At 41.1% G+C, this 13,251-nt stretch overlaps 1 protein-coding gene across 5 annotated transcripts in view; it reads left to right on the top strand.

Moving 5' to 3' along the window:
• The window catches only part of FBXW7 (F-box and WD repeat domain containing 7), a 173,881-nt gene that overhangs the window by 140,065 nt on the left and 20,565 nt on the right, over nt 1-13,251 (top strand). For all 5 annotated transcript variants that reach the window (XM_061476562.1, XM_061476554.1, XM_061476572.1 and 2 more), the window contains 2 exons: nt 2,205-2,287; nt 5,280-5,421. In XM_061476562.1, coding sequence (XP_061332546.1) covers nt 2,205-2,287; nt 5,280-5,421 — 225 coding nt within the window. The remainder of the gene's footprint in view (nt 1-2,204; nt 2,288-5,279; nt 5,422-13,251) is intronic.

The following is a 13,251-nucleotide window of genomic DNA, read 5'->3' on the forward strand; positions in this document are numbered from 1 at the left end:
CTGCCCCTCTCAGTATTTTTTTGATATGCTGCAGTCTCGCTTATTTGGATAAATAAACGCTGTCTGAAGGAGCGGTGTTTCCCAGAGACAGATTAAATAGTGACGGGGGTGTTTGCTCGGCGGTTTCTGTTTTTCGGTTCCGCAGACACCCGAGCAATGTCTAAATCTTGTCACCAGACATCTCTGCTGTAGAGAAAGTTTTATCTTCTTCGTGTGGTAAACGGCATTTTTGACAGTGTATTTACTTAGCACGGTCTGAGATGCTGGAAGTCTGGCGGTGCAGTGGATCTCATGAGAAAGTTCCCTGAAATACCTGAAAAAAACCCCAAACCAACTGAAAAGGTGAAATCATTGTTAGGCAGTAGAATAGGAAACTGCATATTGTTTATTCTGCTACCGCACAAGAGTAAATCCCTACAGCTGCTCACTCTGCTTGCTGCAGGCTTCGTACTTCTTATTTTAAGGTGTGCTTTTGGGAAACCGCATCTCCCTCTTGTGAGAAGCAGAACAGGGATATGATGAGGATAACCTCTCAGGAAGGCAGGCTGGAAATAAGTATTTCCATTGAACAAGAAAAATCCTCTCTGAGAAGTCTATCACGAAATCTGAAATTAATGCTCACACATCATATTTATGCTCCCAGTAATTTTGGTGGCTCACTTGCTTAGCCCAGCGATGAAAGATGATATCCAATTATTTTTCAGGGATGCTCACATCTGGTTTTCCTGGGGAAGCACCGGGAGCTGATCTTCATGGGGCGTGGGAAGCTGGGAGGGTGAGGTTGGTGGTGGTTCAGCAGCGCTCAGGGCGGTTCTGGCTGAATGCTGCTCCGGTGAAATGCTGTGGAGTGTCCCATGCGAGGCATGGGCAAGCCCACACAGCCGCAAGGCAAGCTCCTCTGGCTGCCTTGTAGCTGCTACGGTAAAAATGAGACCAGTTACTCGTAGTTAGCTTTCCTTTGTAATCGGTAATGAGGCGAAACACGAGATCTTCAGTGTCTGTTTCTCGGCAAAACCATAAAGGGGTTTTAAAAGTAAAAGAAAAGAATCACAACAGAAGTATATGGACCATGAGCTTTAGCTAATCCTGTTGGGGTTTTGGTGGTTTGTTTTTAGGTAGGTAGGTTGGTACAGTAAATGGTTAAAGAGCTATGGTATAACAGAGCATTAAAAAAGATCAAATCAAATGCCAACTTTTAAACTGTGTCTTAAAGATGAGATTTCGGAAAAGGAGCAAACGGTCAAACTAAAGTCTGAATTGTCATACGAGTGCTTCATGTATTCTGCAGCTCACAGTTGTAAACAGCAGCAGGCATTCTTCTCCTGGCTGAAGTGTTTTGTCGTATCACACATCTTAAAAAAAGAAAACCAACAAACCCTCAGGAATCGCATTTGGCACACGTATGTCTCGCCGAGTCCAAGAGCCTGTGGTTAAAGATTACCCAAATATGTAGAAAGTAATCTTTATGTGTCTGACTGGATAAATGCGGCTTTCACTGCTCTCCGTCTCTTCGGTAATTTTTGCAGACTGGCTTTCCCTTTTAGCAGCTGCCCTGCTCATTATTTCGGTTTGATCAGATCTAATTGCGGGTGACATTCAGGACCGAGGCGCAGGGGGTTTCATTCTTACCCTTCTTGTAGAAATGTGGGTTAATCCATCAGGCAGGTTTAGAAATGTTTTGAAGATACAACTTTAAGAGAGACAAGAGAAAAAAATGGATTTGATTTTTTTTGTTTGTTTGTTTCAGGCCCCAAAATGAATATTTGGTTTATAATGCAGACAGGCTGCCTAAAATTTAACCATTTCCATGAGAGACTTAGCGATGAACATGAACACAATGGAGAGGTTTGGTTTAGTTCTTTCCATCCCTTCCCAGGAGAACAGAGAGAGAACAGCTTAGTAAATAAACCAACGCAGAGTTCTGCACACTTTCTCACATTTGAAATTTGGATATAAATGTAATTCCAATAGATTTTGGACACTAAACCAGCAATAACATATACATGCACTATATAGAAGATGTATCAAATACTGTTGAAGTTAGGAACTACAATGTTGCTTTAAATCATCTTCTGAGTGTCAACTTTGTTGAAATTCAATATTGAAGTAAAAGGTAAAAATGGATTAATTTTACAGAAGTACTTGTAAGTAAAGCTGGTCATGTCACTAAATCTGTGTTGTTACTCTTTTCCTTCACCTTACAGATGAAGAGAAAGTTGGACCATGGCTCCGAGGTCCGTTCTTTCTCTCTGGGAAAGAAACCCTGCAAAGTCTCAGAATACACAAGGTAATTAAATGCAACATGAGATCGCCGGATCCTGATTCTTGCGTATATCCTGTCTTTCCAATTGCTAAGCCTGATTCATGGCTCTCTTAATGTTAAAGCACTGTACAGCAAAGAAGTGGTGGTATCAGCATTCGTATATTGCTTAGTTAATTTAAATGACATGAACTGAAGATGAGTTTTAATGAAGTAGCCAGACTTGCATTTCTTCAGTTGAGGTTTGTGTTTCATTCTAAATATAGCATACCCATTTACTCAGAGACTTTTTTGAGGGCTGAAGCATTCCTGGGAATAAAATCAATCAGATTTTTAAAAAGGCACATAATGATAAACCCTTAGACTATTACAAACTGTGATCAAATGTATCACTTTGCTATGGTAACGGGAATGAGAGAATGGAAATTTATGTAGGCAGAGCAGACCATCTGATCTTAACAGGAACACACACGTACTTTTTATCCACAGTATTAAAGCATTAGGGGTTCTAGTTTGCTTCCTTACTACTCCTGAATGGTACCAGATCACACAAACAACTGCTGCTGTTCCGGTCAGATGCACTGTGGGGTAAAGCATTTCTAAACGTGAGCAGCAGTGGTAGAACAGGGCCCTGGGTGCGCACCTTAAAACTGCAGTTCTGACTGTAGAGTTGCCATAACAATCGTGCTCGGGTGTGACGCTGCTTCCCAGCCTGTTTGAGTTCACACCATCTTACGTTTTTAACCTGTAAGAAGCATCAGACCTCCCACAAGCATTACACATGCATCCCCAAACTGTCTGGGGATGTTACTTCTTCTGAACATGCAGTAGTAGTGCTCAGTCACTGATGGCTCTTCAAAAGTAGTTTGTATTTTATTTCTCTTCCTTTAAGAGGTTTATCAGGTGATGAGTGAAAAGTTAGGACTGTGGGGAAACAGGTTCCAGGGTTGCTTTTCAGATATGTAAATGCTTCAGCAGAGGAAAAGAGGCAATGCCTTGTTGCTGAGAAGCACATGTTGCAGCTCCCACATCCCCCTCGAAGTTGGTAGCTTCTCTGAGTTTCTAAATCAGTCTAATGGAAGAATGCTCTTGTGGCCACCAGTTCTTCAGGTGACAGATCATTCTCTGCACTCCCACAGGAATACACAGTTCAGCAACAAAGGAAGCGTGTGTTTTGTCAAGTGTATCTGTCAGATTCAGAGGAACCACTGGACTTGTCCAGCTTCTACAGAAACTTGGGTGACTGTTTCAGGGGCATGAAAACATACAGAAAAAATGAAGCACAAACAGAAAATCTTGTGGTTTAATCTCAGGTCAAAGGAAAGGGGCTTTTAGATCCTGGTTCTGACTGAGAACAGCAGAAATGGAAGCGTAACTGTTCTGCTGGGGCAGGCTTAAGGCTACATACTGCTCTGATCCGATATAAGTCAATTTTAAGAGCCTTATTTTGGACCTTAAGTGATAGCACCTTCACAAAGATACAGCATCTCTGTACAGATGCTGAGAATGAGTAAGCTGGAAACCCAGTTTTTATTTTAAGAATACTTTCAAATTAATGTGGTTTGGATTTTGAGCCATTATTAGCATAAAAGACTCTTTAAATAACATCCAATCCTCTCTCTTTTAGACTGTTTGGTTATGTTTTATTTAAATGGCATTTAGGCAAACAATGCAGTTCGTGTACCTGCTTGTTTTCCATATTCCCTAAGATCAGACACTCTTTAAAAGTGGCAAGCCTGATGAACTTTCTTTGCACGTAAGAGGGATAGCCGGTAAACAAATGTCATTGAGAGGATCCTTCATCTGTGAAACAGTATTTTTATATCAGCTTCTGTTTCTGTTATTACTCAGTAAAATCAGCAGCTAAAAATAAGCCTGTTCAAACCAATCTTTACCACTTTGGGTAAAGGCTAGGACATGCTGTGATTGTCCTTCAGAACAAGGAAGAGTAGAGTGCAATATTCGTAGAGTATGTTGAGATAAATATTAAAATGAACTTGCCTTGCATCGTTTGAAGCTATTTCTGTAGCCACTGAGAAGTCAGTAAACCCCTGAAGCTCACATCTACTTAAAAGCTGGATTTATCGTACACAAAAGCAAAAGGTTTTTTGGAGTCCCACATTGTATTTAAAATTTTCATGCTTGTGCAAACGCCACTGGAGTTCCCCATCTCCTGCGAGGGAGCACAACTTTGATAGGCTGTGAATGGAGTGCTTTACGTTATGTAAAAAAAATAGAAAACCCAGTCAGCTGTAGTTCTTTAGGCTCCTGCAACAGCAGCTTAATCGCAGCTCTTCTGAAAGCTCCATCCCATCTGAATGAGCTGGTTTTTAACATGTCAGAGTGAAAACATCAGACTGTAATTCAGAAAGCACCTTTGGCTCCTTTTCCTTTTTCACCTCCCCCCCCCCCCCCTTTATTCCTGTATCAGTACATCAACAGGCAAACTTTAAAAGACTGCATAGAGTATTTCAAAGCCCAGTTCCAAACCCCTCGGCCAGTAGAACTGCTTGATATTACTAGTTCTTTGTCAACAAATTAAGAGCTAAAAACCGATACATTTTTTTTCCTGTTTGGTTATGAAGCAGCACTAGCACATTTTACATACAGGTGAGACTGAACTCTTGGCTTTGCTACATCACCATAAACACCAGAAGGCACCAGCACAGCTCAAAAGAAAAGGGAATACTCTGGCAAGGAAAGGAATATGCAAATCTGCGTCTTCAGAGGCAACCTGCTGACCAGTTAACAGAGTGGTAATTTTTCAGCCTTGAGAGGTGGTCCCCATTTCCCCCCCAGCTGGAGGATTAGCACTGCAGTGATAGAAACTGATTTATGAAGGTGAGGGATCTGACCTCATGAGTGACCAGCAGAACCATTTTTCATGTTGCTCCTTTTGCATGAATTTAAGAGTTTTAAGTAAAAGCTGCAAATTCTGTGCTCTTTTTTTTTTGTTCTTCAGTAGACTTCTAAATCTTCAATAATGTTTCACATGTGACTATCACTGTTTGTATTGTAGTACTACGGGGCTGGTGCCATGCTCTGCCACACCTACTACTTTTGGGGACCTGAGAGCAGCCAATGGCCAGGGGCAGCAACGTCGTCGCATTACATCTGTGCAGCCACCAACAGGCCTTCAGGAATGGCTGAAAATGTTTCAGGTAACTCATGCTTAGAGAAATACTTGGAGCAGCTTGCCTCCATGATTTAAGTGAGAGGTTGCTTCAGTAGAGCCAGATTCCTCATCCATTCCAGAATATCTCTGTCATTGATTTTGTGGACTCTTGCAAAAAGAAACGGGCACCAGCTTTTGAGGAATTGTTGTTCCCTGTTTCAGGTAGTTACTGTAGAGACACACAAAAAATAACTGCTTTTTCTGGTTTCTTAGTAAAATAACCCTTCCTGTTTGATGCTTTTGCATCTTCTGCAAAGTCTGTCCAACACGTAATGGATGCCTCCATGGCCTCAAGCTAAGCTTTAGCACATGGTTTGCTTCAGTGCAGGTATAGCACTAAATTTGTCATAAGTCTGGTGCCTTCTAAGGATAGAAATAAAACTTTAACAAAAATAGATGAAAAGGAAACTCAGTGTGTATTTTTACTCATCTTTGTATATGGAACACAGTGTCTGCCAGTACACACATGTGCTGCTGAAGGGAGCAGCAAAAGAGGTTTTCTGTATCTTGCCAACAGCCTTCAGCAATGCCTAAAACATAATCTGACAAAAGGAAAGGTGTGAAGGACAGTGCTATGGACCACTTGCACAGGTTGAAACTGAAATCTGTGTGGGCACAGATCTGGTAGCACCTAAGCCACTTTTATGTGTGTTAATACAAACACAGCTTGGAGTAGGCCTCTGCTCCTGTTCTGTAACCTGTACTGTGGACACCTGTTTACTGCAGAGTTTTGCTCTTGTGTTTTTAAGAAGCAGGGATAAGTCCTAGTCATTGATTTGAGAAATGGAAATATTATGTCTTCCTATCATGATTAATAAACTGTTACTTCTAAAAACGTTTTCAGAAGGACTAACTAATACAGGCATTGTTTCAATGACTTTATCAGGTAAAGATAGAAGCAATATTGTAGATACAGTAGCAAGCATACAATTTAGCAGGCAGAAGCGTGCTTTTGGCTTGATTTATGCTGCCACAGAATACCACTGATCTCAATCACTGTCAGTTCTGAACATTAAAATAATAATGCAGAACTCCTTCATTCTTTATTTTTACACATGCTTCTTAAAACAGTAGAAGTTTGGAATTAAGATATTCTTGTACACATCATTCAGTTTCTTAAAAATATTCACATATAATTATTATAATGTATCTTTTGTGAGACTGTTCATGTAAATATGTCTTTTTAACCCCTAAGAATCCTATTTGAATAGTATTTTGTGTATATGATGTTAATACTACATTGTATTTTAACATTTTGTAGCATTACAGCCTTTGTACTAGCAAAAGCTATTTTTAGCTGCAGTAGCTATCTGCAATTTACAATGTGTATCTTCTTGCATAGGATTGCTAGTTATCAACAGATACATATTTTTTAAACAAAGATTATGAAAGGTTGAAATGTTTTGAGAGAGTGGTGCCAACATGCTCAACAGTAAAAGCAATGCTGTTGGCTGTTTGGTCCGGATAAGGAAAAGAAGTCTATAAGCCCATGGAAATTCTGCCTATAGTTCAGTTGTTATTATTTTAGGGTCCTAAACTTGGAGTCAGTAATGTAGAAACCATGCTTTAATAAATACATGATTAGATACTTTTGACTTCTCAAAATACTTGGTTGCAGTACTAAGTGCCTAAATGCTGATCTGTACTCGAGAAAGAGGCCTTTCTCATAACTGGAGATCACTGGGTAGCACCTACTGACCACTTCTGTCACTGGCAGTTTCTACTGTATTCACAGAAGAGAGTCCCTTACTTCAGGACCAAAAGCTTTCAGACTCACGTAGCTGTACCTCAGTGTTACATCTCCTTGGCTAATGCCAAGGCACCTCATTTTCTGTGTGCTTCTTTTCCACGTGAGTTTTATGAAAGGGGCAGGTCTTAAACAGTCAAAAGATAAAAGCACATTCTTAAAGTAAGGGAGGTTGCTCTGCCCAAAGGGCAGAATTAAATAGCAAATGTAGAATCTTCCTTGCAATACAAAGTGTTTCCTGTAGAGAAACAGAAACGGGAGCGCTTTCTTCATTATGTACTGTATGCCAGCTAAGGCTGCTTAATAGCACCATCTTATTTTATGTGAAAGTATATTTCCAATTAATTTTAAAGTTAAATTTCCAGGGGCACGGTAGCTGAACATGCACTGTTTCAAGGTAGAACTGTCCTCTGGCATAGAAGCTGTCAGGAGCAAGTGATACTCAGTTATTTGGAGGTCTCCTACCTGTACATTGGCCTTCAATCATTTCTGTGTTACCTTTTAAAATTAAAAAGCAAGACCACTGTTCAAATATTAAGAAAACCTCAGATGGCCTTGAAGGGGGTTTTAAAAATTCATCTTTTATGTGTTAAATTTATCTTTTGCTGTTCTAAGACTTTCATTTTTAAAGTGACAGAAAACTAATGCAGAAACAGTTGAAAGCGTAGTTGCGCCTTCCCTTTAAAAATGAAGACTTCTATTGATTTCAATGAAATGTTAGTCTGGAAAGGAAAATAGAAAAGCATTTTAATAGGTTCAAACCATTTAATTTCTTAAAGGCCTATTTATTTTTTCTGTTTCGCAGTGGCTCTTGGCTTCAGGTCTTTTTAATATCCACTAGAAGATCTTTTAAAGGAACTCAGTGCCCAAGTGTATCTTTAACAAGAGCTCTTCTTTTACAAGGAATTTTATTTTATTTGAAGCAGGATATATTTTTTTTAAAGCACCAACTTGCTTGCCATAAGGGGAAAAAACCTCAGCTGCATGCTAAGCTCAGTCAGAGATAGTACTGCTTTAAATATAATAAGTTCTCTCTTCATTCTTCCTACTTCACATACTTAGAGTGTTGGGTTTTATTTAAGTAATGTGATAAAAAAAAAAACGTATTTCTTGGAATATTGATATTGAAAAGCTGTTCCATACACAGCGACTACAGGCAATCACTTTGAGTAACTGGTGAATGCTATTATTTTACCTACAATTGGAAGCATTCTTTTTCTCAGCAGTTTAGATAGTATCCAAAATGCTTTTGCCATTTCTGGCTGGCAAGAGTACCGTTCCTTGCTTTTACATAAGTAGTTGGCTAAGCCACCTGATTTCAAATTGCTTCCCATTTTCCATTTCTTACTCTTCCAGAGATGCTCGTCAATGCATAAATGTGCAACTGAGGAGTCCACCTCTTACTTGAAGCAGGCAGAAAGATTGTGTCATAGCCAGCATTGCCATGTTTGCTGGTCTGTGTCTCATGGTGGGGCCAGGTCAAGGGTTTGGTGTTTCTGCACAGCCTCCCTGCATAGAATGGGAGGGATCCACACTACAGCTACATACCTCTTGTGGCTGTATCACCATTAGCGGTTTATTTCAGAGGAGCGGTGCAGACTTAAAACATATCTCCTGATCATTCCTGCTTATTTCCCATTGCTTTAGGTCTCAGGGCAGTTTTCATACACGCAAACTAGACTTTGCGAAGAAAAGCTACGTTGTCCAGCCCATAGTTTGGACAAATGGGTCTGAACCAGTCACTGCCTCCTGAAGACAGGTGCATGCCACGTGTGGTGCAGGTGTTAGGCCAAGAGGCTAGACTAAGGTCATAGGGATGAGTTGATGTGGGGGCTTCAGCACCAGCTGCTCCCAAACCTCTCCTGTTGTGACAGACTGCTTGCTGATGTAGATGATGTTTCTTTCAGTGGGTTTTGCCTGTGTGCTGTTTTTATCTGGGCTGAGATACCTTTAAGGTGGAGGATGGCAGGGTTCTCAGTAACTGCTCCAAGAGTTGGGCAGAGGCAACCTCCAGAAGAGGTAATGTGTAATGACAGACCTCCATTGACAGAACTCAGTAATGGAGAACAGCACCCTGCAATGAAGCCCTTTAAAATAGGTGTTCTAAATATACCTATCGTAGAAAAAGCATGTAATTGCTGCAAACTGTAATTCTGCAAACTGGAGCTAGCAAATGAGAGATGTGCGATAGGAAAGCGTAGGTCATGGAAGAGTGGAGGTGCAGAAAGAGGAGGTAATGAAGGGATAGGTGGCACATCAGACAGGAGGGATGAGGTGGAAGTTGCAGAAGAAGCAAAGTTGTTCGTATTAATAATAAAGTTTTGCATGCCTGAAAGGAAAGGAAGGATTTTTTAAACATAATAGCAAAGGGTAAAAGGAAGGGATGGATAGTGCCGTGGTTGCAGCAACTGCACAATGGAACCAAGAAGTGGCATGAACCAGCCAAAGAGCCTTGTAAAGTAAACACCTCCCTGAATAAACGTGAGGGAAGAGGAATACGTGCCTCTGCATTGGTCATCTGCAGTGTTTGAAACTTTGCAGACTGCTTGGCACACATTTGTTTTTTTTCCTCTTCCACAGCCTTCATTCGCTGTTGTTTCTCATCGAAGCCACAAAGCTGTTTCTTGCTCTCTCTGCTCCATGTGCTAGATGCATTTCTTTTTCTGCAGACGGATCAAGCCATGGGGCCCAGAAGCAGTAATTTACTAGTCCTGCCTTCGTTAACCCAAACAGTTGTGTTCATCTGGCAAGGCTTCATCCCAATTTTCCATGCCAAACATTTCCCTCAGAGACCCTTTACCGACTGTAGCTGGAGGTTTGTTTGCTTAAGTGAAAGACTAAGGGGACAATGTCCTAGAGAAAACATTTTGTAGCGGCTGATTGTTTAAAAAGAGCCTTAGGAAGCTGCCTGTAGCCATCCCCTAATGATGAATGGACAGATGAAAGAGGATACTGCTTTTATTCATTAGCATCTCTTCCCCATTTTCAAATCTTTTCCTTTTTCTGTTCAGATCTGTATTTTATGTTAAACCCAGAAATGTCTAAGTTTAAGAGAGCTACAGATGAAGATAGCACACAGTGAAATTATTAATCAATAACGTGCTCATAACTGTGAGCAGTGTTCACCACAGCAAAAAACAATGCTCTTCAGGTTGAGTTGTTCTAATTTAATAAATGTCGCTGCTTATAAATTAAGGGAAGACTGACCTTGGAAATTTATATTATAAGGAAGTAGCACAGGTATTACTTTCCCTTTTTTTTAATTCTCTTAAATTCAAACACAGCTGACAGATGAGATTATAGATTGCAAACGTTTGTACCTAGCACCAGCTAAGCTCTGGGTTAATGAAACAAACAGCAGTGGGAAAGTTGGTGAGATAAACAGTTCCTCAGTGCATGATTTATGGAGAGCCGCTCTGTGAGGCAAATGTTTGTTGAAAGAAATTTATAATAAAAGCTGTTTATAACAGCATTGCTGCAATTTATGCTGAGATGTTCTTGTTTCTTTTTAATATTCTGAGGTACTGGATATGAAGGAAAACCCTCATCTCAGATGGTCACGGTCTGCACACACACACGGATGGGGAGCGTTTGCTTGCCCACTTAGACCATTATACAGTTGCCAGCAGTGTGCGGAAAGGCTCAGGCCATAGGAACTTCCTTCCCCCTCCATTCCTCTGTTAGGGTGGGCTATAGGGTGGCTATATCTGCCACGCTTTTGCTGTAGAACGAGAGTGTGTGGCTACGCACTCCCTTCTTGCTCACGGCCACCCCAGCAGGTGCTTGCTCTGTCATTAGGGTAGCTCAAAGCTGCTTTCACTGCCCTGGTGGAACGGGGTCACCTGCTTGAGTAAGTCCAGGGAAGGGCTGTGCAGCTGATCCAAGGGCTGGAGCACCACTCCTATGAAGACAGGCTGACAAAGTTGGGCTTGTTCAGCCTGGAGAAGAAGAGGCTTCAGGGAGACCTTAGAGCAGCTTCCAGTACCTAAAGGGGGCCTGTAAGAATGCTGGAGAGAGACTTTTTACAAGGACATGGAGTGACAGGACAAGTGGGAATGACTTTAAACTGACAGAGGAGAGATCTAGATTAGATATAAGGAAGAAATTCTTCCCTGTGAGGGTGGTGAGACCCTGGTACAGGTTGCCCAGAGAAGCTGTGGCTGCCCCATCCCTGCCAGTGTTTAAGGCCAGGTTGGACGGGGCTTTAGGCAATCTGGTCAGGTGGAAGGTGTCCCTGCCCATGGCAGGGGGTTGGGACTGCATGAGCTTTAAGGCGCATTCCAACTCTAACCACTGTATGATTCTGTGAAAGTCAGGTGGATCATTGTGTGTGTAAATGATACTTTTCCTGACAAAAAGGATTTTGTCATTCTAATTAGAAAGGATGCAACGTGTATCCTGGGCTGCATTAAAAGGAACGTGACCAGCAGGTCAAAGGAGGTGATCCTGCCCCTCTACTCTGCTCTTGTGAGACCTCACCTGGAGTATTGTGTGCAGTTCTGGTGTCCTCAACATAAAAAGGACATGGAACTGTTGGAACAAGTCCAGAGAAGGGCCACGAGGATGACCAGGGGACTGCAGCACCTCCTCTATGAAGACAGGCTGAGGAAGTTGGAGCTGTTCATCCTGGAGAAGAGAAGGCTGCATGGAGACCTCATAGCAGCCTTCCAGTATCTGAAGGGGGCCTATAGGGATGCTGGGGAGGGGCTCTTCATTAGGGACTGTAGTGACAGGACAAGGGGTAATGGGTTAAAACTTAAACAGGGGAAGTTTAGGTTGGATATAAGGAGGAAATTCTTTCCTGTCAGGGTGGTGAGACACTGGAATGGGTTGCCCAGGGAGGTTGTGAATGCTTCATCCCCGGCAGTGTTCAAGGCCAGGTTGGACGATGCCTTAGGTGATAGGATTTAGCGTTAGGTGTCCCTGCCCACGGCAGGGGGGTTGGAACTAGATGATCTTAAGGTCCTTTCCAACCCTAACTATTCTATGATTCTATGATGATCTTTCTACATAAGTAAAGCTGGGTATTTATCTGCATGTTGTTTGCTTTCAAAAATTCCGCCTTCTCCTTCACTTGCCTCGTGTTCTGCAGAAACTTCACAATATACAAACATTGTAGTATTGTGGAGACTGGATTTGATTGTCAGAATCAAAGCCAGAGAACAGAAATTTAGAGCATAAGCAATAAAGGTCCTGAGATACATGGCAGATTAATACAGAACTCTTAATTGTAAGGTATCTTGCCTTTTTTTTCAGTTAGCCTCTTGCCATAACTACAATATCATTTGTATGTGCTAATTTACTTGTAAATGTCACTCTAGAAGACATGCAAGAGTATGAATGTGAATCTGCTCTCAAAAAGTGTTATGTCTCATTTTCTCTCTAAGGCTTTATTCATGCTCTAATTCTGTTGCTCCATCACTTAGTGGTGGCTGTTGTTTTTTCCTGTAGAAATTGTTTTTTTCTTTAAATTGCTTTCGCATAGCAAATCAAAACTCTTTGCTGAGCACAGATGAGTTTAAGACTTGCTTTTCATACATGCAGTATATTCAGTTATTAATTCTTTTCTACAAATGCTGCTGCTGATCTGCTCTGCTCTCAGATGAGTGCCTTATTAACATCTTCATGTTTTATGGTGCCCATTAGTAAAAATGTGAAGTAAGAAAATTACCAATTGAAATTCTGTGTTTATTCAGGTGTAAATTGATACTTACAAAATACACGTTGGTTTATAGCCAGGATTCTGAAATTACAGCATTGTCACTTAGGGACATACATAGTAATGAGCAGGCAGTAAGCTAATGCACCTCTACAGAAAGTTTCTTTTCCTCTCTTTTCATTTGAAGTTTTTGGTCTGCCAGATGAAAGGTTAGAAGTTGTCATCTCACTCAATGCACAGTGGAGAGATGGAAAGGGAATGCGTTCTGTTGCAACCCCTTCACTGTCAGTAATGTGTGTGTAGATTTCATCAACTTCAAAAGAAGCTTAATTAATTTAATTATTATTATTAAATATTATTATCTGTTTAATTGCTAATCTGTATGTGTGTGTGTAACAAATCCTTTCTTA

The sequence above is a fragment of the Pezoporus flaviventris genome, unplaced genomic scaffold (assembly GCF_033815535.1).
Source record: "Pezoporus flaviventris isolate CSIRO_AGI_PZ_B2104156 unplaced genomic scaffold, CSIRO_AGI_Pfla_v1 ptg000002l, whole genome shotgun sequence".
Lineage (NCBI taxonomy): Eukaryota > Metazoa > Chordata > Aves > Psittaciformes > Psittacidae > Pezoporus > Pezoporus flaviventris.